The sequence below is a fragment of the Fundulus heteroclitus genome, chromosome 14 (assembly GCF_011125445.2).
Source record: "Fundulus heteroclitus isolate FHET01 chromosome 14, MU-UCD_Fhet_4.1, whole genome shotgun sequence".
NCBI lineage: Eukaryota > Metazoa > Chordata > Actinopteri > Cyprinodontiformes > Fundulidae > Fundulus > Fundulus heteroclitus.
In genome coordinates this window covers 23,522,994-23,550,727 of record NC_046374.1, presented here as the reverse complement: position 1 = coordinate 23,550,727, position 27,734 = coordinate 23,522,994, and the positions used below count along the sequence as shown (strand labels likewise).

At 38.8% G+C, this 27,734-nt stretch overlaps 1 protein-coding gene and 2 non-coding genes across 3 annotated transcripts in view; 1 reads left to right on the top strand and 2 right to left on the bottom strand.

The window, feature by feature from the left end:
* Positions 1-20,649, bottom strand: part of spag17 (sperm associated antigen 17) — a 33,960-nt gene extending 13,311 nt beyond the window's left edge. Inside the window, exons 1-19 of the mRNA XM_036147032.1 lie at positions 20,432-20,649; positions 18,704-18,847; positions 17,542-17,601; positions 17,203-17,331; positions 16,893-17,055; positions 15,827-16,009; positions 15,568-15,728; positions 14,604-14,750; positions 10,687-10,756; positions 10,435-10,553; positions 10,081-10,281; positions 7,141-7,245; positions 6,804-6,954; positions 6,460-6,660; positions 6,350-6,387; positions 6,137-6,253; positions 4,428-4,582; positions 2,667-2,776; positions 1,606-1,676 (exon numbers count right to left, since the gene is read on the bottom strand). Of these exons, the coding sequence (XP_036002925.1) occupies positions 1,606-1,676; positions 2,667-2,776; positions 4,428-4,582; positions 6,137-6,253; positions 6,350-6,387; positions 6,460-6,660; positions 6,804-6,954; positions 7,141-7,245; positions 10,081-10,281; positions 10,435-10,553; positions 10,687-10,756; positions 14,604-14,750; positions 15,568-15,728; positions 15,827-16,009; positions 16,893-17,055; positions 17,203-17,331; positions 17,542-17,601; positions 18,704-18,847; positions 20,432-20,542 (2,436 nt within the window). The 5' untranslated portion in view covers positions 20,543-20,649. The remainder of the gene's footprint in view (positions 1-1,605; positions 1,677-2,666; positions 2,777-4,427; positions 4,583-6,136; positions 6,254-6,349; positions 6,388-6,459; positions 6,661-6,803; positions 6,955-7,140; positions 7,246-10,080; positions 10,282-10,434; positions 10,554-10,686; positions 10,757-14,603; positions 14,751-15,567; positions 15,729-15,826; positions 16,010-16,892; positions 17,056-17,202; positions 17,332-17,541; positions 17,602-18,703; positions 18,848-20,431) is intronic.
* Positions 9,966-10,036, bottom strand: trnag-gcc. Its single transcript has one exon. It is a non-coding gene; the product is annotated as a tRNA-Gly (tRNA).
* trnam-cau lies at positions 12,567-12,638 on the top strand. The gene has a single exon. It is a non-coding gene; the product is annotated as a tRNA-Met (tRNA).
* Positions 20,650-27,734: the final 7,085 nt, after the last annotated feature.

Sequence of the window (27,734 nt, the reverse complement as noted above, 5' to 3'; positions counted from 1 at the left end):
AGCCTGTAACACTCAGCACTATGGAGCAACAAGATGTCTCCTGTTCACACTGCCAACAGCCTTAAAGGAGAAGTCCGGTCATATTCAGAATTCAAACTTCTGATAGTACTTTAAATATAAAATTATTACATACTGTTCAATAAATGACAAGTTCTTTTAATTAAGAGTAATTTTCATTTGAATGTGCTTTACTGGAGGCATCCATGTTGGTCAAAGATCAGTACTGCCACCTCCCAGTTTGTGACGTCATGGTGCGGTATCGGCTGTCGAGCAAGTCCCAATGCTGATTAGAGCACCTGTCTAATGTACTTCTGTGTAACTGTCGGTTGGTTTGTTTATGCAATATGTTCAATAAAGTTCTATAAAAAAAAAAAAAGTTCCAATGCTGTATCTGGTGTTTGTCACAACACGCCATTATCCAAGATGGCGACTACTAGTGCAGTATGCGAAGCAGAGAGTAATGGATTTAATAGCGACAGTGATAGCAGTTCCATGGATTTATCGTCATCATTTGATAACGATTTGGATATATGGAAGACTTTCTTGATAGCAACCTGACTTTTGAAGAAATACAGCCGCACCAGTTTGAGCCGAGGAGACCAAAAAGGGACGATGTGAGTTGAATCTGTCTGCTGCGGCTGTGGTGCACTTTTAACCGATGTATTGCAACATCCAACCGCCATGCACGTTGGATGTTGTTGCTTTAACAATTGTTCTTGCGAATATCAATGATGAAGTCCTCTCGAAATCCGAAATAATTGTTGATCGCAGATGTGTATAATAGGCTCTAACTCGTCAAGAATGAGATGTTACCATATTTGGTCATTAATGGCCGCTCCTAGACTCAGTGATCGCGACAACAATTAATACTTGCATTTTTTTACGCGCTTCATTCATTAAATCAGCGCGAAAGTATTAGTTTTAGGTATAGATAATGATCCATTTATTCTTCCTTGCTGACTGGACTTCTCCTTTAACACACCATTCCACCAGTGACACACGGTGATGGCAGCATCATGCTGCGGGATGCTTTTCATCAGCAGGGACAGGGAAGCTAGACCCCTTTTAGCGGTAACTGTAGCCAAAGGTAGCTTCATTGTTGACTCAAGAGGGTTAAATGCACTCCGTCCTTTTCAGATTGTTTCCAGGATAAAAAGCAATCCTTATCGTTCCATTTCACAAATATCTTTTCACGTGAAACTCCCAACATGAAAAGTTTCAATGTTACAAACATTATAAAAAGGTTAAAGGAGTATGGATACTGTTGCGTGCCGTAGTATCACCCGGTGGTAATTCTCCAGCCACACGATGTGGTGGAGTGCCGGCTATCCTTTCTGCACTTCTCTGCAGAAATTGTCATTCTTTTATGCTAAACTACAATTTAAAATTTATAGATCAGGCAGCTAGCATTTAATTATTAAAGCTGATAAATGCCGCCGTGCTGCTTGGTGAGACCCTGTTTATGGGCCATTAAAGTCATGCAGTGAAAAGATATCCTTGCGAGGACGAACTGGCCTTCTGCTACCAGGTAAACACATTCTACCGTAATCGAATACTAGAGCGACCCATGTGAGCGTTCACTGCTGTGAGACGGAGGAGACTCACTTTGAGGGAATCTTTTCTGATGACTGGTTCCAGAGCTGCTTCCTCCACTACGGCGCAAACAGGATTTTCATCTAAAGAAAGAAAAAGGTGTCGTCAGTCTCTCAGAAAGTGCACAAAGGGAATAAAACTGAAACAAAGGAGAGGTGTGGCGCATTAAGACTTAACAGATTCACTCAGGTTTAGTTGGTCAGCGGCGACACATGGTGAGTGTTTACAAAGGAACCTTACAAAGGCCTTTTAAAATAAGCCTTTTAGTTAGCACACTTACTTCCTGTTTGAGCTTTGCTACTAAATTTTAACAGTAAAGCTCAAGAAGGAAGTATTTTTTTTTACTTTATTCTTTAACAGAATGTATAGTTACAAACAAAACATTAAGAGTCTTTGTATTTACGAATTTGAAAAAATATGCAGGAGATAACGAAATAAGTTGTTGCAGCTGATAAAATAGAATCCAGGATTGTCTATGTGAATTTAATTGAACATTTTTTCCCTGTGTTGTTAGATTTTCAGGTTTTAAAGGGCAGTTTTTGGGTTCTGTAACTACAATATTGTCTCAACAATAGGAACAAAAGTGGTGGCTTGAACAACTCGGGATAAAATTGTGCAATATGTCACGATACATATTTACAACAATATTATAATAAGCATAAAAAGAAACTTATTGTTAGGTTTTTGTTGCATGGTATTTGCAGATACGCCCTCTAAAATCCGCCTGCCATCCAGGCTTTAAAATGGCTTCAGGCTGTGCTTAATGAATTTCTCCACAGTAAAACGAGGTTTGCAGAAATATTAAGTAACATGATTTCTGTCCAGATTTTAAAACCAATAGACTGAAAAATCTTTCAAAATAGCATCAATACTCTCTTACTTAAAAGTTTTGCACTCGTTATGTGCGTAAGTGAGACTATTACATGACATTTAAAGCTAAAATTTGATCCTAGTTTTTATCTTCAACTGAGCTTCAAGCACCAAAACGATCAATTAGAACCTGGACGCTGATTTAAGTGTACAGCACATCATTTATTCATTTAACACTGCCTGTTCTGAAACCACTACAGTACCTGCTGGAGTCTCAGCAGGGCTCGGGGTTCTGATCTGCTTTTCCTTCCGCTTCAACTCTTCCTCTTTAGTCCAGTTTGAGATTTTATCCGCCACGTGCTCCACATATTGTCTATAGGGGAGACATCAGAGAAAACTCGGTCACCTGCAGATCTGGATGGAAGGTCAGCTTCATCTGAAATAGTTGCTAAGCTTTTTTGGGTTTTCAAATTTCAATATTTTCCAGGCAAATTATTATTTTCTGGCAATTTTGATTACACTAGGTACGTTTGAATAAAAAACATTTTTGTTTTGTGTATTACTATGTCTATTATATTTCGTATATATGTGTGTGCTAGTCACACTGCCTAAGGAGAGCTGCTAAACTGTTTTTTCATGGTGTGAAACAATGATGATGAATTATGTTGCATCAATACCACCAATCCAACAAGCACACGTCATCCGCAGTAAAGTTCTACGCATGTGTACACATAACTTCAAATAAACCACCAGCGATCCCCTGATCGCACAGCTAACTTGTAAGCTAAACCGTTGTCAGACACCAGAATGTAGTTTCTCATCGGCTGTGGTCCCTGAGCGTGAAAAATGTGGCTGCCAAAGATATATATTTATAATTAAAAGTCAGCTACAGCCTTTGTTTTTTTGTTGTTCTGACGCACAAGTAGTACGCACACTGCGGACTTATTACCACTTGCGATTGTTATATTACAGCTAACACAATAGGTTATTAACAGAATAAAAATAGTTTGAAAAGAAATGTAAAGCTCCACCCTGCAAAGAAGTGGTACAGCATCTAGGTGGAGCAGCTGACCTTTCTTCTGAAGCTTGCCCTGGGGGTTCGAGCTGCAGCTTAGATAACTTTTGCTGGCGTTGTGCCAAAAAATCCGTTATTTTATGCTGTTTGTTTGTCCGTAGTTAGCAGTCAAAAGCAGCGCCAGGTGGCTAGCATTTATGTGGGAAAAGTTTAGTTCAAACTTGACACCACATGACATAATCACCTAAAACGGTTTTAGATTTAATAATTTATCACTTTCTCATTGGAGAAGGATGCTGCTGTTGGTGCCAAAGTCTACTGCGCATATATATATATATATATATATATATATATATATATATATATATATATATATATATATATATATATATATATATATATATATATATATAAATAAACAATCGAGTTTAATTTTATTTATACATTATTTTAATTTATTTTACATGTTTAATGATCAAAAGTAGCCCTACCAGTCCCGCGGTCCTTTTATTGTACTCTATATTTTAGTCCAATTTCATAAAATGCGAAACAATGAAAATGGGTATTTCATAAGCTTTGACCTCTGAGCTGGACCTAGTTTAACAACCCCAGGTCCTGTTTAACGTCTAAGAGGGTCTGAAGGTTAAAAAACAAACAAAGGAAATGGTAATTTATTTATTTTTTACTTTGAATGGGAAGATTTATCTTTTGGTTTTCTCTCAGCAACTCAAAAAACAAAACAGTGAACGTGTTGGACAAAAACTGAAACTGTGATCTGGCAAATCAGAGACCAAAGGTGTCATTTAAATATAGTGTAACTGGATTATAACTGTGAGGTCATTTATTGTTGTTAAATTGTCAACGGTGTATGAAGGTTTTTTATTTGTGCTTCAGCTGCATCCTGACAATGCATTAAACGTCAGTAAATGTCAGGTCGTCCGACAGAAGCATCTGTGGTCATGATGGCACAGGTGAGAGCACCTCACACAGCCGCCGAGGCAACGCTGACCTGAACTTGACATCGGTGTGGAGCGCCACATCCCAGAACCGCTTGGACTGGCGCTGACGATTCATAGGATTGTGGCAAAAAACATACAAGATGTCCTCATGACTTCCTCTAAGGACGTCCAAGCAACTATACTCCTCTGAGGCTACTTTGAGAACCTAAAGAAGAGAGTTTCATTAGTAATAAAGAAGTAAGACGTTTTTTGTTATGCAATATTTAAATCAGCACAGAACAGATCTTTTAACATAACACCTGCAATTATTATAGTGAACAAATTCAAGTCTGCATACTTTACAGCAGCTGTGAAGTAAGGGATTACAGATTTTTACCTGTAAAATGCTGCATTCAGTCCTTTTACTGTGATATATAAAATCCAGCTGTACCAAATGCTACATTGATAGTAAATAAAGTCAGAAGAGAAAGGAAGAGATCCATAGCTCAGGAGGAAGAATCTATGGATGGGACAAACATTTGTCATACACTTCAATCCAGTTTTAATGAAAAAGGGATGAGAAGAAAGCCACGGTTGAAAGAAGGTCATAAGAAGTCCTGTTTGACACGCAGGTAAAAAAGGTTCTCTGGTCAGATGAGACTAGGGATGGGTACTTTTCACATTTGAACCGACACTGTACTGATATCCGGTACCTGGGATTCGGTCGGTGCCTATAAAAGTACCGAATTCGGTACCCATCCCAAGATTAGACCAACATTGATCTTCTTGGTCCTCATGCAAAACACTAACATTGCAAATGACTCATGTAACTTGTTCCAAAAAAAGTAAAAACAAAGCAACTGGACTTGTTTTCCGTAGTGAAAACAAGTCCAGTTGGTTTGTTTTTACTTTTTTTGGTATGACCATGACCTGGATGACTGAGAATCTTCACCAACTCATATAACTTAGCGCTAGCAGCATCGTCCTGTGGGGACGCCCTCTTCAGCAGGGTCAGGGAATCCAGTCAGAGCTGCTGGGAGGATGGATGGAGCTAAATACAGGCAATCATGGAAAAAACTGTTATGGCCCAGTTCCACCGCACCGCTCGGCTTAATTTAGAGTGTTTCGGGAGCAGATTTTTTCAGAACCAACCCGGGTTCCTGTGGCTCTGCTGAAGACCAGGTTTAAAATGTCTCTGAGGAAATCACTATGAACAGAGTGGGTCAAACCGAAATACAATTTTATTATTTCCAAACCACGAACCACGCCTGAAGGGAAAAAAAACAAAAGAAAAAGGACATTTCAGCTTTCTATACCCAGACGCGCTGTATGCGATCCCTGGATTTATCGAGGCTTTCTCTCATTTCACACTGAAAGCTGCTAAGTTTTGTCTCTGAAGTGTCCATCCATCCCCCTCACGTCATTCTGGATAAACACTCAGAACAAAATAAAACCGATAAAAATAATATCACTGCGGTTAAAAATATTTTTTATTAACGTGTTCTCCTTGCTACCGCCATGGCTGAGGCAAAATCTCTCTCTCTCTCTCTCTTTCTCTCTCTCTCTCTCTCTCTCTCTCAAAAGAATGGGGAAGAAATTTGGTGGCTAGATGTACAACGGTCAAAATGACTTTCTATATAAGGTAAAACTCAGGGACCAACACAAATCTGTGGAGGAAATGGATAAGATAAAAAGAATGTTTTCTACAACCTAAAGAAACCAAAGACAGAATTTTCTGTGAAACAGGGCTGTGTTTGAAATGAAAGAAATTAAACATCACCTGTGGAAAAACAGCTGCATCGTGATGTTCTGTGTAGTGCCAGTCAAACAGAGATCTCAGTCTACAATTCTGCATTTCAGATAAATCCAGCTGGCTACAGAGGTTCCCACTCAGCTGCTGGAGAAAGAAACAAATATCACTAGTAAATCAATATATTAATAAAACAAATGCATACAAAAATGATACGGCAGCAGAAATAGATGTAAACAGCACCTCTGTGTTACCAGGGTCCTCAGTCAGAAACGTTGGACCTATGGATGGATTACATTATGAGGTATCCAGGTGAAGATGGGCTCTGTGACTGGTTTAACATGTTTACATACCTTTATTGTGCGGAGTTTGAAGCTGCTGTTTAGCATATAACAAAGGATTGTCCCAGGGGATGATTCTCTGCTTCGGCTGCTGTGCGGGCTCTAACTCAGCACCATTCAGTAAAACGCCCTGCTGATCCACCGCGCTCAGTGCCATAGCCTCAAACACGCTCTGATGAAGCAGGCGCTCCACCTCGGGCCAGCACATGCTTTCTATTGGATGTTTCGACATAAAAATAACAACAACCCAGCATTATTACGTATTCAGACAAAAACTGTAGAAAACAAACGGGGAGCAGGGTTGCATTTAAATGGGACAATGAATAGCAACAGTTGTGGTCGGCTCCACTTCTGACCGTCTGTGCAGTAGTGCTGCAGCTGTTGTTTCACTGCCTTCCAGCAGGCGGCGCTGCTTCTCGGTTTAGCTGCAGACTCAATGAGCTCCCAGACCGGACAACTCCTCATCATGGCCGACTCCACCTCAGCTGGATTAAAGCCATTAACCACCTGCAGATGAACACACAGCAATTATCGATAAGCAGGAGCGCAAACTGTTTTATATCAGACCTAATTTACGGTCAGTAAGGACCTGATTATCTACTTACTTTGTCTGGAGACATAACATCCTACATATAAAACAAGGTGTACAAACTGTTCACACTTGGAATTAGCAATCTGGACGTAAACCCTCACGTTGACGCTCTGCAGTCGCAGCGCCCGCTCGTCGTGGTGTCTGATTAACAGAGACTGGCCAGGCTTCGTCTGAGCATGCTCTGTTCCAAACCTCTCCAACAGCCTCTGACGTAAAAAGCAGAAGTAGAAAACAGAGACCTTAGAAAGCTTTGGGTTCTGTGTTTCAGAAGAACACTCCCTTTAAAATCTACAGTTTCATGTACTTTATATGCATCTTGTTTATTTAGCAGCACTTTTCCACCTTGGCCAACTCTGTTTTGATATTTTCCAATAGAAGAATGATTTTCTAAACCTGAGACACGCGTAACGATAAATAAAATTGTAGAAAAAACAGGTTTGCTGTGGTGTCCGGTCAGATGGCGAGCTCAACACACCCCACATGAACAGGTTTCACTTAGGATCATACAGGTGTTAGACGGGAAATCTTGCTAAACCTCTCAAGATTAAATGTGGGTTTAGAGTGAATAAACATGGACGATGAGGGGAGGAAAATGGTGATAGTTTATGGACTAATTTTAACAGAGAAAACACATTAAAAAGGAGTTGGATAAAGAAGTGGAGACAGCACAAACACTATGATATAGAGGTAAATCTTTTTCTTTTTTTTCTCTGGGTTTTCCTCACCTCGCTTTCTGATTGGAAACACGTCACATTCAACAGAATCCATGCTTGTTTGTTCTCTGGGGACACCGCACGCTAGAATATCGGGGCAAGACAACCCATACTGAATATCCCTGATTTGAGGTCGGAGCGTTCCCAATCACTGTTAACACACGGCAGGAATATCTCTTAGTGTTATCTAAAGAGCCACCCTGATAGTCAGGTCCTGTCCGAAGGGGAAGATTGGGGTAAAACTGGGGCTAAAAACCCTGCTGTGTGAACCAGCCTTTAGATGCAAGCAGATGCAATATAGAACAAAGAACAAAACAGTAGTAGAAATACCTGTTTTATACAGATTTATCATTTATCATAGCAAGAACTTTTCACGTGCTTTCAAAATATTTATTTTGTTAGCACATGACGATTTATTGTGCAAATGTCAAAATGATTTTCAGAGCTGAGTTGTATTCAATCAATTTTAGGCCAATTTTGTCTTTGCTCAACTAAGAATGCGTCCAGATATTTTGGGTGAATATCTCTCGGTGCTCTGCATGACAACACAACCCGTCTGAATGCAGTTCAGGTGGTGTAATTTGTATCTATGGAGCCTCCCGTGTCCCTTCTGATCAATGAGGAATGCTGCCACCTCAACTGGAGCAGAAATTCTTCCTCAAGAAAAGCCCCATGTGTTTGTTTTATTTATATGACAGTAGCTCACTCTGGTTACATACAAAGATTATCACGTCCTGCTGGCGTATCAGTTGGTATTTTGGTGTATTATGCTTTGTTTTTGCTGTGTTTGTTAGTGAATAAAGCCTTTTGTGTTTATTAACGATTTTTACAGAAGTACGTACTGAGCATGCACAGCAGGGGTTAAAACAAGGAAGCGGCTAACGGCTACTAGCATCTCCAGGCGAAACAATGAAGAAAGATCAAAGATCCAGTAAAAAAACAAAAAAACGCAAAAAATATGATTCCAAGAGGGTAAAGACTGTAATGTCGCTGGGAATACAGTATGAACGTTGGTGTTCTCTGAAGAAGACGCTAAACCTGCCGAGGCTCAGATGTGACCGCAGAGTTGACTGACGTGAGTAAATGTTCTGATATGAGGCTCTTAAAGTTGCTGTTAAATCAGTGTATTTAATTAATAACGGTTGGTCTTCGATCACGTCGAGCTGCCGCTTTACTGCGAGACATTGCAGAGGGTCACGCTCGGTCCGGCATTATTTACAATGAAGATGTGAAGTAAACCATGGTAATCGCTGTGTTATGTGCACATTTGTTCAATATTTAAATTGTAAGAAGAGGAAAAGTGTTTGATATAAAGTGATATACATATATATAAAGTAATAGCATGAAAGAATATTGTGCAAATAAGTATTTTGCAGTAACATGCAAATATATTCTAAGAACATATAAATAACAGAATATTTTTAGAAAAATAAAAATTCTCATGCTATGACGTGATATAGCTTTATTTCTTTTCCTTGGGTGCTATCTCTGAGTTTCTGTAGAGGGTCAAAAACTCCAGGTAGAAAATACTTTTAAGTTTTGAATAGTTTTGAATTTACTGACCTTTAACAATCAAGTTATGAAAATAAAATCCTGTTATTTAAAGCGGAATCAGAGTTGATGTCTGGTAGATCCAAAATGATTACTTACTCTGCATCGGCACATATAATATAATCCAGATATTACAGTGTGGACAAATTACTAACATGATTTTAGCTCCATCTTGTGGCCATGGACTAGCACTTATTCATGCCTCAGTTATGCTGTATCTAGCGTAATCACTAGTAAATATACTGCATTTAAAAAAACTCCAACCTGCTTTCTCACAACTACTCTTAAAGCTCGGGGTTGTTTAACATGGTAAATGCTCCTATGAAGACACTATTCTCAGATTGCTGTTGCTCTGGCCCAGCCACTGAAAACCCCATAAATCTCTCACATTTTGCACGGTTTAAGATGGCTTAAAGTGGCTTCATGGTTAGAGGGTTAAAAAAAACAAAGGAAGTAGCAGTTTCCCTTGTGTTCGACCCTCCCCCGACCTGCACGTCAGAGCCGGCGCCCTCTGAGTACGTTGCTTTAGAGGCTCCATTGTCACGGCAAAAAGCAGGACAGGATCGCGTTTAAACTGTTTAACAGTCCTACCCACTGAAATATGAGAGCCCTGCTCCAAAAAAACCTAAAAAAATAAATCATCCTTTAAAAAAGGCATTTGCTGCATTGGCCGGGAATCGAACCCGGGCCTCCCGCGTGGCAGGCCAGAATTCTACCACTGAACCACCAATGCTGCATACATTCACACATGTATATTACTGAGTGCTGTTGGTATACCCTCCTGTCCTCTTCCTTCTGCACAATTCTGAGAGATTCATTTAGCAGACGCCGTCTCTCTTCTTCTGTGTTGAGGAGAGGCAGCCAGCTTTGGAGCATGTAGCTGACCAGATCACAGTCTAACCAGCGACCGCCGTCAGCTTTCTGCTCCTCAGGCACGGGAGGCACGCCGCGCAGAGGCTGCTCTGTGGAAATCACCACCTGAACAGATATATGCAAGGAAAACAACTTATCCCACAAACATAAGCAAAATATTTACATTTATCCCTGAGTTTGTCCTTTAGAGAGTTAAGATAATTTTGCATTTTATCTAAACACTATAGGGAGATGCAGACCAACACGCTCCACACTTACCTGCTCCAGTAAACAGTCCAGGACCAGGGGCACAGAACAGGCCTCAGGGGGAACCAGGTCCAACAGACTGTTATAGTAACACATGTCCACGTTCACAGACAGAGGAGGCAGCTTAGTCTCTGCAGGCACAGGAGGAGGAATTTAGGCGGGAAAATTTTATCGATTTTATCCAATCTGAGTTTAAGTAAAAAAAGTATATAAGGATTTGTCAAAACAGTGGGAGGATTAGTAAAAAAAAAAAAAAGGTTCAACCTTGACTTGGGGACTGATCTCTGACTGACTTCTTTTTAGAGCGTGGGGTGGGGTTAACAGTGGGCACAACCTTTAACGAGAAACATTTGTGAAGCTTTAGTAAACTAGAAACAGCAAATATCAATGACTTCATTCAGCAGATGGTGTAGACCTATAAGCAAATCTTTGCTACAAATTTAATAGCCATTCATATCTTGCACCATTTGCTGTAGCGTACCACCAGCATCTTATGAATGCAGAAACTGCTTTCAGAGCAGAGCACACTGCTCTGTGGCTTTATTACTGGGGTAGATCAATAAAAAACAAGACAGATGTGCCTTTTTAGCAAAAATTAGGGATGAAAAATGCAGTAAGAAGAAAAATAAGTTGAAATAAACTTGTTGAAATGTAATAAACTATCACCCGATCTACTTAAATAGAAAACTTGTAACCTGAAAAGGTCTTAAAAAGCTGAAGTCAACACCAGAACTTCTGTTGAAGAGTAGAAAATAGAAAAACATCTTAGAAAAACATGGTAGAACTGGCAGCTGAGCTCGACGCACACTACTTTTTGCTCCTCCTTTGAGCCGCAGGACTGTAAAAGTTGTCTCTGTACTGCATCTGGATTACAATGCGCCTAGGAGGATGAGCCTCCATGTCCTTAAAAACAGCAGCGCTCCAACTGCAAAGACTCCTGGATAGGTGTAGAAACATTTTCAGAAAAACTGAGCGAAAGTCCGGTTGCCTCCGATTTAAGCCTGTTTGCTGTTAGCTAATATGCTAACTTGGATGCTAACTACCATGTTTCCTCACATTAACTTACTCCATCTAGTATGCTTACAACATCCAAACTAAAATTATATAAATGTTAATGTTAGCTAAAGTGCTAATAATAGCATGTTGGCCTGTTTTAACTTGCTCCATTCAGTGTGTTAACTTTAGGTTTTAGAAGTGAAAATTTGCTAAAATGCTAAGGTTAGCTAATATGCTAACCTTAGCATGTGGGCTATCACGTGCATGTTGAATAACATTAAATTAGTCAATTATTAAACGTAAGACATATTTATAAAATATAATATAACAGGAACCTCCATAAATAGAGAGATGTAATATGATTTAAAGATAGGGCAACATTTAAGTTAAAGGTTAACTCAAAAACGTAACATAAAAATTACAATGTAAAATACTCCTGAGGGATAAGAATAAAATCAAGAACTGAGCAAGAACACAAACAGCCCCCTTGATTTGAAAGCAGACATTTCTTTTTCAGCTTTGAATGGGCTTCTCTTTGAAAAAATAAACCTAGATCCAAATAAATAGTTTAAGCAAACTGATTTGTGTCGTCTGGCTCCATGCATGAACGCGCGCTTTAGGTTATAATGTAAGGAGCTCATCAAGTGTTTATATCTAAAAGCAGAACCGCATAAAGTACAATGTCTAGACCCTACAGAGGGTCTAGACATTGCCTCATGCTCCCAATAGTGACAATGACCCCAGTCAAATGCTAAACTACTGAAAAGCAGCCAAAAAGATGAGGAGGAAAATAATATTTGTGGCCTCCAGCTGGAAAATCATTTTTGTTTTTGTGTCATTTTTGCCCCTTTAGAGCCCCTGTTGTTAATTTCATTAACACCAGAACAACCCGCTCTACTACTGACCTGACCGGATCAATAGTGCAGATGTTTAACTGACTTGGTATTACGTTCTGATTCTTTATTACGTTCTGATCCGTGTTTCATTAATTTTTTCAGCAGTGCAAAATTAAAACGTGTAACAATAAGTAAAGTATGATGAAAGGAATGGAGTAAAAGTGAAAATCGGACTACTCATGTACCCACAGCAGTCACACAGTTCTCAGCATTTCCTGCATCTATCTGAAATGCTCCACTGCTGCAGGATGTAGCAGAGTGGTGCAGCGGAAGCGTGCTGGGCCCATAACCCAGAGGTCGATGGATCGAAACCATCCTCTGCTAGCAGCATTTTAGACGTTGACGTTAAATCAACATCTGGATGAAATTAGACTCAAAATACAGGAAATAGCGAGATGTGTTTTTTTTCAATCTTTGATTCTAAACAATAGTATATTTCAGTGAAAAAGCAGGTGGCTCAATTATAAAAACATAACCTAGCTGAGGAACTAATTTCAGAGTTTGTATTGTTTGGGTTGCATGTTTACAGTTGTGGTCAGAAGTTTACATACAGTCCTCATTGACCCTTGGACTTTTAATAATACACTGCTTTAATTATGCTGGCCCGGGTTTCTGGGTCTTCTGTACTGGTGCTGGGGTATATATACACACACACACACACACACACTTGTGTATATTTTTTTGTGTGAATTTTGGATCAAAAACATAATTGTTAAACAGGAAGGTACTTTAAAGTTACTTCAAGTGCAATTAGAGGTAGAAAGGGTATGAAGTATAAGTTTTACTTCTTCATACCCCTTTTCAGACAACTTCCATTAATCAATAATCAATGTCAGATATACTGACAAGTTTATTTAGAGGAAAATTGTGTTTATTGGTGTTTACATTGTTTACATTTCAACCGCCTACTGTTCACTGCTGCACTTTATCCGGAAGTCAATTGAAACTTATCCTGTAACTGACTGCGATTTATCACTGCACTTTATCCTGTACTGTAATTCACTGCAAGGTATCCTGTAGAGTTACTGCAATCTTTCTGAGCTGTGTGAAAACGAAATTTCGTTCTGTATGCACTCTGTGCATACAAAATGACAATAAAGAAAGTCTAAGTCTAAGTCTAAGTCTAAGTTATCTCATTTCTCTTTATGTTCAAATGATTTAATTGATTTGGAACAGAACATTTAATTTAATGTTTACCAATTACTTTTTTTATGTGGTGCTTGGTTGTTTGTTTGAAGTAATCCTGAAATTGATTTAATTATTATTATTAGATGTTAATTTCTGAAAATTATTTATTATTATTATTATTATTATTATTATTATTATTATTATTATTATTATTATTATTATTATTATTATTATTATTATTATTATTATTATTATTAGTTAAATTTGTTAATTGTCTGAAATAAATTCCTTTCATTCATTCATTTAATCATTGTTGAAACGATTGGCATGATTTTAAATTTAATGCAGATTTTCTCTAATAAACAGGTGTGTGTGTGGGGGGTTATCTGGAGTGAGGTGAATACACTGCTACAGCGTGTGTGTGACAGATCTGGAACAGGCAGATGGGGCAGCAGTCAGCTGCGCTGTGCAGGACATGCGGCATAACCGACCCAGTCAGATACGCACCCACTGTGACGGAGGCTCTGAGCTCCATATGCCAGCAAACTATCTACTGCTGATGATTAAAAATAATTAGTGACGTCAACTAACTTGCTGAAATAATGGACAGCCTTTCTGGCAGGGACCAAAGATTTAACGGGCAAAGATGAGGTAACACCCATCACCCCAAAGGAGGGACTAAAAATTTCACCCACCGATTCTCCCTCCCACCCTTATATGCTTTTATAACCAATGACTAATTTTGTTACACATTATCTTTTATATAAACAATTTAAATGAACTCTCATTTCTCGACAGAAGATCGGTCAAATGTTTAGCCACAATTTTGCTAGAAGCTTGCCGGTGGCAACAAAAAAATACATGGTTTCCCTTCAACATTTAACAGGAATTAGAGGGTCCAGTGTTATGTAGGACAGAGAAAAACTTGTGTAATCATATTCTTATTTTCAACTTTAAATGACTGCTTGTTGGATAATCAATCCACCCTAAAAAAAACTCGGCTGAAATAAATAATTAAAATATCAAATTTCATAGGGCACTCAAGCTAGTTTCGTAAGTAAACGAAATGCAACGAAATTTCGTTTTGTATGGACTCTGTGCGTACAAAATGACAATAAAGTTTGTCTAAGTCTAAACTTCTGACCAGCACCGTAGGTTTACCTCTGCAGGCTGTGAATCCAGAGCGACAGGTGTGGGTATGCTGATGAGCCTGACATTGTCTCGGTAGTGCTGATACTGACGGGGCCAATCCAGGGAGTCATAGATGCGTTTGGCAACACCGTCAAAGATCTGGCTTCCCAGCTGCAGCTGAACACAAAGAAAGACCGCAGACTAGAAATCAGACCACGTGGACAATGAGTGGAACAATCAGTAAAAGTGTGGCTTTTACTAGGGCTACACAATTAATCACATTTTCAATATAATCACAATTTAAAAAAAAACGCAATTTCCAAATGGCAGAGGTCTGCAATTTTTGGGTATGTAACAATTAGTGAATCAGACACGTCCTTTAGTGTCAGTAAAATGTTTAAAGTGGGTTTGCCTCTACATGGAAGGGTAGAGAGCTGCAGCAGTGAGATAATCTAATTTTATTACTTGTTTTAGAGTTTGTACTATCAAACTGTTTTACCAGAAACTTTCAGGAATCTCACCATAGCATTACGTTCTGGTCAATAAGTTTAATACATAGATTGGTTTGTTGGTTGCACTTTATGTTCAACAAGGATTGATGTCCAAATCAATTAAAAGCTGTTCTCTTGAATAATATTCTGATTAAAAAAAATTAAGTTCTTGATTTAAATAGTCCATGTTTACAAACATCTTTATCTAGAGGCCATTTTTGTTGCTTGTGGTTAATGCATAATCAAATCACAATTTTTGGTTGAAATAAATCGTAGGCAGAACGCAGTAATTTCTGCTCCGAGTTGAGAAGCAGTGGCTCTTTTAGCCCCTGATCTGCACAGCGATGAAACAGATTGATTTGTTGTTTGTATGCGTTTAACAAGACATGATAAATTAAACTGAAAAAATAATCGCAGTATTAAGATAGAAAATCGCAATTAGATTATTTTCCAAAATCGTTCAGCCCTAGCTTTTACTGCTAAAAACAAACGATCAGACTCACCACAGCGTCGGGGTCCTGTGTCTGGCAGGCCAGTGTGAGATCTGGGACAGTGTAGTTCAGCTGAATCACATCGTGGAGTTTAGAGCCTGCCGGTCCGCTCTCTAAAACCGACCTCAGCTGAGACCAGAACAGGTCGAGCTTTCTGGCATTTGTAGGAACCTCTAAAGACCAGAGAGAACAGAAACATAATATCAGCACTACCACACATTAATATAAATTCACTTTTGACCTGCATCCAGAACTGGAGAGGTTTGCAGACCCTGCTCGGCCTCCTCCTTGCTGCTCTCCTCTTGCTTTTTGGATGAGCCTTCTTTGCGCTCGGAGCACAACTTGACGACGTTTGCGACGTGCACATCAATGGCATCCAGCGCCCCGATCAGTTGTGGCTGGTGGAAGCCCACTAACAGGATATAGTGTTGGGGACCACAGTCCGGCTCGTCATCTGAAGAAATACAGACAAGTAAGGAAAAGTAAGGATCCTAATCCAAAGGAGGGAAAGAAGGAAGAAAGCAGGGACTAAAAAAAAAAAACCTTAAGAAGGAAGAACAATGGCGACAGTTTCTAAACCAATTTAAACAAGAAAGGCCATTGGTTAAAGGAGTGGAGACAGCACAAAAAGGGACTAAGTTTTCTTCACTATGATATGGTGGTGAGCTGTATGTTGTTTTTCCATATATCCTGTACCTCGCTCTCTGATTGGCTACACGTCATATTCAACAAGCTGCGCTCTCGTTTGTCCTCAGGGAGTACCCCATTCGCCAGGATATTGGGTCAAGACAAACCAACATGTTGAATCTAGCCGGCAGTTTTGGCTAGATTATGTCAATCCTGGTAGACCAGGTTTTATTTATTTATTTATTTTCCCAGATGAAGGATTGGTAACTTTGTGCTGATGGATCGTTCTCTCTATTAATAGTTACTTCTGAACTGCGCACCCTTCGGCTTTCTTCTACGTGTTTTGTTTATGCTTTACTTGCTTTTGGGTACTTTGTTTTTCCTAAACCTGTGGCAATAAGAAACCTTTCTTGGGGGAACTGGTTTTCACAACAGTTTTATATCACATTGGTTGGTTTCTTTAATTAAGTGTCTTGGATTTAATGCTACCGATGTGAACGCATTCCAGGAACAATGGTTTTCGACGGGAACTAATAAAAACTACATTGGAAGAGATAATAAAGCCTGGAACTAGGAATATTTTAGGCTTTGTTCATTTTTCAGGTGATCTCTGCAGAGGAAAATGCTACAGGGGAAACAAATGCAATAAGAGGTAAACACATCTGGGCGATTGGCTGTTGACGGCTTGAGAACAGGTTGTTGTTTTTTACCTATATATGTAGGCGGGTCAACATCATCCCTGCGTTTGAGCTTGGTTTTCTTCTCCTTGGGGGATTCCAGAGCAGGAGGAGGAGCCTTTCCCTTTTTGTCAGAGATCTTGGCTTTGCTGGGAGACTGAGGGAGGACCTGTTGCTTTGGTTCCTCGCTTTCCAGCTGAAATTCATATCAGACGTAAAACTGACCCTGGATAGGATTCTAGTGAGCTTTGACGCAATTCTGTGCAGTTAAATCCCTCAGCTGTCGGACAAGCTTTCAAAGAATCCCCACATACAGAATGACTTTAACGGAGAAGCACTTTACCCGCTCAGCTTCCCTTCTTTGCTGATCGCGGGTTTTGATCAGCAGCAGCTGGAATTTGAGTAGCTTTGCCAGCAGGTCGCAGGGTATCTCCTCTCCGGCATCCAGCAGCACCTTCGCAGGCTGAGTAACCTGTGCAAAAAAACAACAACATGTTTACACAAATACGCAAGGAAAAACACCAAAGCACAAAGACCAAAATAGCTGATTTGCATGCAGGTGGCCAAATATTACAACAAAGCAGTTATTTACGACTGTGAGGTTGCGCAAGATTGTGATTCAATATATGGTGAGGCTATAATGATTTCCTTCTAACCAAAGCCTCCAGCATCCAAAGCCTACCTCATAAAACATGGGAAGATCATCTGACTTCTCTGTTTTGGGATTCCCCAGCTCATGGATCTGTGAGAAAGATGATCCATTGACATGCAGGATGTAGAAGAAGCTTTGAAACATTTATGAATTTTAATATTCACAGTTCAGTTCAATGATATAGAACATATATTCTTCTAAAACCTTACCCTGCCTCATACAATTACAGAGAGGAAGAACAAAATGCTTCAATAAGTGTCCCAACCTGCAGCTCCACTTGTCATTTTAAAACTTTATTAAATCATTACTGTTTTTTTTTTTCATATAAAAAAGCTTTCAACATACGATGAGCCTATATTTATTTATTTTTTTAAAATGATTAACCTTTCTTTAGATATAATACATTTTGCTCTAAACAGTGCTATTGGTAAAGATGTGTATGAAGAAACCAGAACCACCTGCAGCTAAAACCCACTAAAGACAGTGGAGATGACGGTGGACTCCTGGAGAAAAATACAATAAGTCATCTATGACTTCGACTTTCCACGGTGTTTAAATATAATAGGTCACAGCGGCCAATTTCTCTTTGCCTCTGTGCACTAGAACACAGGGGGACCAAATACTTATTGCCATAAAACACAGCAAAGAGGTAAAAACAATCTGTAGAGCTCGCTTTTAAGAGAATCATCATCAAAAACTCTAAAATCGCATGACCTTTTAAATAATAATCTGGCGGCCTCAGCCAGAAAACAACAATTTGAGAAGTTAAAGTGAGAAAAACAGGAATGGCCAAAGATCCAACCATGTGAAATTTTACAGAAGCTAAAAAACCTTTTCAGCTAGCAAAGGGATATATATATATATATATATATATATATATATATATATATATATTCTTAACATCAATAAATGTACTTAACTAAAAGCTGACTTTTTCCTGAACTCGTAATAACCTGTCCATCTGTTGTTACTGATAATGGATGGACAGGTACCACAGGTGCCATTGCCAACACAATTATCCAATAGACTGATAATGCCTGAACGGTTCTTTATCAGTAACTTTGTGTTTCTAAATGTCTTTTGGGTTTTTTCTTTGACTGAGTTACCAACCTTAATGGGAAAAAGTGAGACGATTCAGCCCAAAAGATGCGCGCTGAGAGAGTTGCTAAGCTTTTCTAGACTTTATTGATACCTTTGCAAGCGTGCTGTCCCAAGTTATGAGGGAGAAAAGTTTCCGCTGGGGTTGCTGAAGAGCCAAAACCAGAGGCTGGACGACTTCCTCCTCCTCTTCTAGGCTACCTCCAACCACCGAGGACACACAGGCCTGCCACGAGTCCTGGGGAGGTAAGGCACCTGGGTGAGCCGCTTAATTGAAGAGCGCCATTACCGCCATTGCTGTTTGCCAGTCAGCGTGTGATTTAATGCCGAAACAACAATGTTTCAGGTACAATACACATTTATTACTTTAGGTGCACTAACTTGAAAAATAAAACAAACACAGAACAAACAAACTAACTAACTAAAAAACAAACAAAAAAAACCCCAAAAAAAACACTACAATCTCAACTGGTTCCAGCGAGCTCAGGTACATAAAGGCTCCTGACGTTCACAAGCGAGGGTTTCCGGTTTGTACTGCCACCTTTCAAAATAAAAGCTCAAACGAACACATGAAATATGTTCCCTCAACACGTAAGGTGGGCTTTAACTTACATCCGTATTTCGGTAAATCCGAATACTACACACACACACAGATACACACACACACACACACACATATATATATATATATATATATATATATATATATATATATATATATATATATATAGAGAGAGAGAGAGAGAGAGAGAGAGAGAGATAGATAGATAGATAGATAGATATAGATATATATATATATGTATATATTTGTTAAGTGTTTGCTTACGAGTGATGAAAAGTTTCAATTTGTCACAAAATTTGAATATTACATAGGACCGGTGACTACATTTTAAATTAAACTGATACATTTGCATAGACCACCACACAAGAAATGGAATGTTATATAAGCTAAATATAATTGAATTGTTATATATAAAATTTAAATTGTACAGAAAAGATTCGCATCGACCCTTTAATGGGTAACCAACAGTAGATTGCTGCACACTAGCCGATAGAACGTAGACGTAACAAGTGTATTTCCAGTATTTGGAGTATTTGCACTAAGTACTTGCTGGAGCTATTGCTGGTGTAACTGAATCCATGCAGCACGGCATGGAGATAGTAAGTGTGGTTTCAGGCTGTTATTATTGGTTTAATAACAGCCTTTGGCCCATCTGAGTTGGATCTGATGTGTTTTATCCTTCTCCTTAACCAAACTCCTTAGATTCTCTGTGAGGTTCAGGTCAGGCCAGTGTGATGGTGAGACCAATTGTTTTCTGAATTACATAAATACTTACTTCCCTCTGTTACTTTCCCTGTCCTGGATACATCTGTGTGAGGTGGCCCTTGAAGCACTGGCTCCAAATGCTATCAAACCATGGATTGCTCCTACTTTTGCACCTTTTTCCTTCCACTAAACTTTCCATTAGATACAACCCTTTGTGAACGTCTTTGGAGATGAGCTTTTCTGAGAAACTGAATTGTTTGTTTTCATCAGCTGTAGACAAAACTCATCATGAGTGGACACTTAAAATATATGCATTGCTTTTGAAATAAATGTTTTAAATACATTTGTGTGAACGACATTCTAATAGATTGAAATGCGCCTATCTCTTGCTTCTCTTTTTAATCTGTATTTTCGAAAGAAAAAAAGATTGTCTGGCTCAAAAGAATTTCCTTAACTATTAAGACAAATTATAGGCATACCAAGCTAATAATAAATAACGCGTCCCCCAACTCACAAATGATAGGAAAAACACAAACAAGTGCAGACATTACAAACCTCAGCGAACTGCGCTTTCGCTAGACCAGCCTCCCAGTTCTTGTTGATAGGCTGGGCGGCAGCATTGTTGCCTTTCTTGGCAGGGGCTTTTTTAGCCCCTCCCGGTGGCATTTCTCAAAAAGTGGTGGTTTAAAACTAGGCAGACAGCGCCGAAAATCAGCTTTTACAAGTTAAAAACCAGAAAGTTTTCAGTTAGAACGTTTGGGTTGCCCCTAGCAACCAGGCAACCATTGAGCGAAGTTCTTAAAGGGGCCGTAACCTATTTACTGTTCACCTGTAATGAACGTTCGCGTTCAGTGATATTCCACATGGTTTCAGTATTTATCTAACATTAGTGCCAGCTAGGATAGCGCTGTTGCCATGAATCAAGAAGGTCCTGAGTTCGAGTCCTACCCTTGCCCTTAGAGAAGTTAGATTGCCTCTTTCTGCATGGAGTTTGCATGTTCTCCCTGGGCATGTGTGGGTTCTCCTCGGGTACTCTAGCTTCCTCCCACAGTCCAAAAAATAATAAGAAGAATACCATCACCGTTAGGTTAATTGGCCTTTCTAAAGTCTCCTTAGGTGTGAGTGTGTTGCCCTGCGATAGACTGGCGACCTGTGTGTACCCTAAATCCATAAGTCAGTTTCACAGAAAAATTTTAATATTACCTATAACCAATAAATGAACATACATACATACATATATATATGTATATATATATATATATATATATATATATATATATATATATATATATATATATATATATATATATAAAATATATATATATATATATATATATATATATATATATATATATATATATATATATATATATATATATATATATTGTGCTGATGGATCGTTCTCTCTGTTAGCCAAAACTGCCGGTATATATACCTTGGCTTCCTAAAAAACCTGAAACCACAGGTTTCAGGTTAGTTAGGAAGCCAAGGTTGGTTTAATAACAGCCTTGGGCCCATTGTTGGGTCTGTTGTGTTTTATCCATGTCTTTGACCAAACTCCTTAGATTCTCTGTGAGGTTCAGGTCAGGCCAGTGTGATGACGAGTCAGACTCTCGTTTTATCCAGACTGAGACCAATTGTTTTCTGAATGACTTAAATACCTACTTACCTCTGTTACTTTCACAGCTGCCCCTGTCCTGGATACGTCCGTGTGAGGTGGCTCTTGAAGCACTGACTCCAAATGCGATCAAACCATTGATTGCTCCTACTTTTGCACCTTTTTCCTTCCACTAAACTTGTCGGAAAATTGATGGATGGATAGTGCCAGCTATTGCATATAGTGCCAAAAAAAAGAGTTAAGTGTGCCTAAATTAATGAATCAAAGGAACCATGCTTCAAATAATTAGCAGTTAGAAAAGTTAGAAAAAGCCTCAATAAAGTTCTCACATGGCAACCACAGTCATATTCATCCATCCATTTTCCATCACGTTTGTCCCTCATGGGGTCGCGAAGAGTGCTGGTGCCTATCTCCAGCATTCAGTCATATTTAGTAACTTAGAATATTATCAAAAAGTCAATATGTTTCATTAACCCAATTAACTAAACACATTATATTAATCAGTTACTAACAGACTGATGTTTTAGAGTTCATATTTCTAAATGCCTATGGGCTATAACGATTTTTTTCAATATTACATCAAATCGATTGATAACATTTTACATTACAACATGTTTAATACTTACTTAAATGTTATTTTTAAAGGTTACTTTTAATCTGACAAATGAGCCCCATTGGAACCAATATTCTAATTTATTGAATATGGTTGTATATTACAAAGGCTATATGATTTGTTCTATGTCAAAAACTGTTGTCCACTTGATGGCAGTAGTAGGCATGCCTAAACCTGCAATGACTTTACGGTGATATTCCAGCAGGTGTCAGTCTGTTACCAGGCTCAGTTTCCAGAGCAGGAGTCTGGACCTCACAATGGCTCATAAAAACACCAAGTAGGACGTCTACAGCTGTTCTTTTACTGCTTTTATACATAGTTATCCTGAGAGATACAATTAGTAGTTAAATGTTTAGATAATATGTCTCTGCCATTAGTATTTCTTCGGCACCTGATGTGTAAAACCTTAAAACTCCACTATACACACAGGTACTCTAACAGCTCTTTAAAATATGTCGTCATGACCAGATGTTAAGCTTGATCCAATCAATTTGTGGTTAATGTTGTGACAAATAATTTTCTCTGTAGCTCCGAACAGCTGCCCCCAGCGTTAAAAGGGACATTGCTGTCAGGGTGTTTCATTTCACAGCCCACTTCCAACAGAGGCCCATAAAAGTACAAAAGCAAGACAACGCCCACCTGTCAGATGCCAGGGAAATTCATCTTTCACGCCAGCAGGTCATTGGTTATGGAGGCGCTGCCAGCTCCCAAGCTTCCAGAGGCAGTGCCCCACAGAGGTCAAAAAGCAGCTCCGGCTACATGCAGCATGGCAACATCTCTAAATATCCACAGTTTTTTAGGGATACGCTGTTGTGAAACCCTGTGCATCATGTGCCTGTTAGAGATATCGTATTTTAGTCTGCAGAACTCATAATGTCTGATTAAAGATCTGGATTCACCTGATACTCAAAGTGATGTATCGTGGTTGTGTGAATAGAATCGGGTCAGACCAAGAGGTGCTCTGCAACCCTGTGTAAAACCAAAACAGCAAGTTGTGATACTGTGTGTTTGGGTCTTAAACTTTGGGATTGAATTGAATGATTTGCAGCTTACATCCATGTTACAACAAAAAGAAAGTAAAGCCTCTTTAAATACCAGGATCTGATTTTTATCAGGTTCTAAATCTAACCTGACATGTAACAGTTTGTACGCTGTCACTATCTACAAAGATGAAGCCTGAATGTAAAGTTTTGGTGAAAAACAAGTATAGGGCGACACCAAAAATGCTTTCATCCTTAAAAATCTCTTCTGCTTTTGATTTAATTTGTTGGTCACACTCAAATGTTACAGACAATTAAACACATTTTAATATCAGACAAAGATAACAGGAGTACATATAAAATGCAGTTTTAAAAAGATGATTTCATGCATTTTAAGGGAGAAAAGGCTCTCCAAAGCAACCTAACCCTATGTGAAATAAAATGTATCTCAACCTATTAACTAGTTCTGCCACCCTTAGCGAAACCAAGTACTATCAGCATCTGTGATTACAGGCAATTAAGCCTTTTATATCACTGTAGAGGGATTCTGGGGGGTGGGATGGATCTATTTGAGTAAAGAATTTGACTAGGCCACATCAAAACCTTGAATTCTGCTCTCTATCAGTCATGATCCCCAATAAACGTAACAACCCCAGATCATAACACCACCACCATGTTTGATTGGCAGTATATCATTAAATGCCATGTTAGTTAATTTAGGTATAATGTGCTGCTTTTTGAGTTGGGATTGGTTGGGCAACAAGTTTTCACATATGGTCAGGTTGGTTTGGAAAGGCTTGGAAATACAATTTAAAAAATGGCATTTTATATTTGCTCTGGTCATCTTTGTCTGACTTTTTTTGATCATCTGAAACATTTTAATGGAAACAAAAAATGTAACAACAGAAGAAATCTGCAAAGGCCAAATGCATTAAGAGTTCAAGTCCTTGATGTCGGCATCAACGACTTGAAGTAGTTGCTTCTTATACAAGGTTTCATTAATTTCTCATAGTTTTTCAGTGATTTTGGCCCACTTTTTGATCAACACTGGTTCTGGTTATTGAGGTTTGTAGATGCATGGATCTCTAAAAGTCTAATAACAGTTTACTCAGGTGGAGAGCCCTACTATAAAGTTAGAGTTTCAACCTTTCTGTTATAAATTCCCATCTGTTAAAAAAACTATCAAATTGTGTTTGATAAAACCAAAGTTGAATAAAAGCTTAGCACTCAACTTTTGGTACCAAAGTGTACATTCCTGTAATTGGATCAAATGTTTTCAAATGTGTTTTCATAGATTTAATATTATTGTGAGGTCATTTGACCAAACGTTTCAGCTGAGCTAAATATGGAAATTTCCAAATCCATGAATGAAATTTCTACGAATTGCCAGAATTGATAATATTGAAGATTTTATTTTTAAGGATTGGCCAGGGTACTCTGGCTTCCTCCCACGGAATGACCAGGTCAGAGAGAAAAATTAGGTTAAACTAAAATTATTTGAGGGATTGAAGATGATAGAATTGTGAATGGAAAGTAGTAAAAACATGTTTCAAACGGATTTTTATTGTTTTTGTCATGTTGCTGCTGTTTCAGTTCTGTCTATTTTAGACTTTTATTCTATCTTTAACATCCTGTACATTGTAAAAATAAACTCTCATTTCATGTTTTAAAATTTCTTTAGTTTTCAATTTCTATTCTCTTGAAGTCTGGAAGAGGTGTGTGGTGGGAGTCAGAAAGTTGGGGGGGCTGAGTTTTGAGCCCCTTCCTGTTTGCAGTGGTGACGGAGAAGTAGACAGATGAGGTTGAACAGGAATAATCAAAAAGTACAGTACAAGGTTTGCAGATTACATCGTAAGTGGTGAGATTAGGAAGCAGGTCAAAGAAAGCCTGGAGTAACGAAGGTATGGTTTGGAGAGAAGAGTTGTCAATCCCAGATGTCAATGGAAGGAAGACAAACGGTGGCTCTTCTCGCACCTGGGGGGGATCCCCATTCTTCTCGCCCCATACCATGACCAGCTAAACAGTACTAAACCTAAACCTAAACCAGACCCATACCCGTTCCCTCGGAAAAATCTCCCTCACTTTGAGCAAAAACAGGAACCGTTAACCATGTAACTTACCTAAAAAATAAAAATGTGAACCAATAGTACAAATCTGTTTGATGCTGCTTTTGTGTTTTATGAAAAAAATGTTGTAAGTTTTATGTAGACAGACCGACAGACAACTTTCATTGGCTTCTATCATTTGCTTGTTTTCTCACACCAATTGCAAATTTTATTTCAAAGCATCTGCAATCAGTATATTGTAGTTGAGTCCAGCTTTCACCATGTGCTTTTCACTCTTGTTTCAACCTGAGGTTGTCTAAATGCTCAAAAGCATTGAAATACTCCCTTTTGTGTTTTAAGAAATAGAATAAAGATTTAATTAATCTCAACTTTTTTATGGATAAGCAGGAATAGACAATGGATGGATGAATACTCTGTGCACGACACAGCAGGGTGCCTACTCTCTGCTGACTGCAAATGCCAACAAGCAACAAAAAACTTGTTTAGCAACTGACAAGTAATTATTTTTTCTCAAGTGCTTTGTGCCAACTCCTAGGCCATCTCACCCTGGGCAGTGAGCCATATTTTCCAAACGCAAACCAGCCAGAGAAAACAAGAAATGTAAATGAGAAAGAGAGAGAGAGAGAGAGAAAGGTGGGACAGTGAAGATCCAAGAGGCAGGAATGTGGATGAGTTTATATACCTGGTGTCAGAACATCCAAAGCAAAGAAAGGCCACACAAGGCATATAGGATGGAGATGAGTGTCAAGAGTGGATTTGTGACAGAAACATTGCTGCTAGAGTGAAAGGCGAGGTTTTTTGACCTTATACGATGCGTGGCTAGGAGACAGTGGCATAAACAGATCTGGTAGATCTGGAGATGGCACAGCTGAAGATGTTTAGAGATCCACTGGGAGGGGCTAAAATGGAAAAGGTTGGAAGTTAGTGTGTGAACAGACTGCACAGGTTTATTTAGAGTCAAAATTAAAGATACCAGACTGATATGTTTTAAAGATGGGGAGGGATAGCGGATATATTTGACAATGCATATTGAAAATGGAGAGAAAGACCACAGAGTGGATACACAAACAAATAAAGGAGGACATGTAAAGAGCCGGGGTTAGAAAAGAAGATGCTGAAATGGCATGGAAGCAGATGATGAGATAACTTACACACTTTATCTTGTCCGACCTGAGTCTGTCAATAATTTCTATTATTCCGCTACAATCGTACACAGTTCATCTTTACCATTGATTACATTGCATTTAATTTTTTGGAAATCCAAAATCACTTTCAAACTCTGTGTAAGTCATCAATTGAATTGTGGTCTAAAATAAATTATGTTACTTTGTTATTCTGACCACCGTTCATTTGTAAGCTTAATTTGATGTTGAAGCATACATTTTCTGGCACATTACCAAGGGCTAAAAAACTACTAAATGTTTTGTCTGTATACATTACTACACTAACAGCGAGTCTGAAAAAGACCCTCAATAGACAATATCATAAACCTCAGCAAACAGAAAAGACTAGATACAAAAGCATAAAGCACTGTTTGCATAAAATATATACACAAACCTACAACAAACAGATAAACACATAGCGATTAGACACACTGAGTCCCAGTGCAAAATGCAATCACTCTCCAGCCAAGTTTATCAGATTTCCATCTTCCAAAAAGGAGGTTGTTAAACGGGTCAGCAGGAAACATAGAATCACTCCGGGCACATCTCTCAAGACTGCACAACAAACAGGCCTATCATGTGACTTTGAGCCTCCCTGTCAGCCCCCACAGGGGCAGAAAGACAGCTCAAAGTTGGTAAACATTTGTAGGCAGAGGGCTTGTGCAATCACTCTCCTCGGTAAGACTGACTGTGCCGAGCTGTGGCAGCACAAAACAGCACCGTCCCTCTCTGTGCAAGCTTAGATGAATCATGTTGACACTGGGGAGCTCAAGTGCCACCACTAGATTCATAAGCCTTTTCAAACAAGCTGCCAAGCTAGCACAGCAGAGCTGTGATTATATCGGTTTCAGCAGCATGGAAACAGTTTCAGTATTTTTCCATCACAACAATTACCTTGGATTGGTCCATTAGTAGAGAGATGGGACACTAACTGCTGGAAAACCTGAATTCAATTAAAACGTGTGAAAATGTCTGTTAAATCTCTAGGTAGGCTACTGTTCAGAAAACAAAATCCTTTTAATTCCTTTTCCTGCCAATGTTAAAGGAGAAACTAAATTTAGAAATTTCAAATACTTCAAAGTACAAAACAGAAAGAAGCAAAGAAGAGAGACTCATTGCACGAGAGGTTTGTACAATTAAGGCACTGAAATGTGCTATACAAACAAACTTGCCTTGCGTTGTGCCAGAAGACTTGGGCTGAGTTGTGCCACAACTGAATAATTTAAATGGCAAAAGGAAGAATGTTAAAACATCAAATGTCCCCTTTAAGAAAACTGACCTTTGAGGAGTTCTTATGGCACAACAGGCTTGTAGAAAAGTGCCTGTTGATGTTGTAATGTAACTTTAAATGAACATTTTTGGACTGACTCTGACTAGCCTTTACATGGAATCAAAGTTACTGGGATTAGAATATCCTT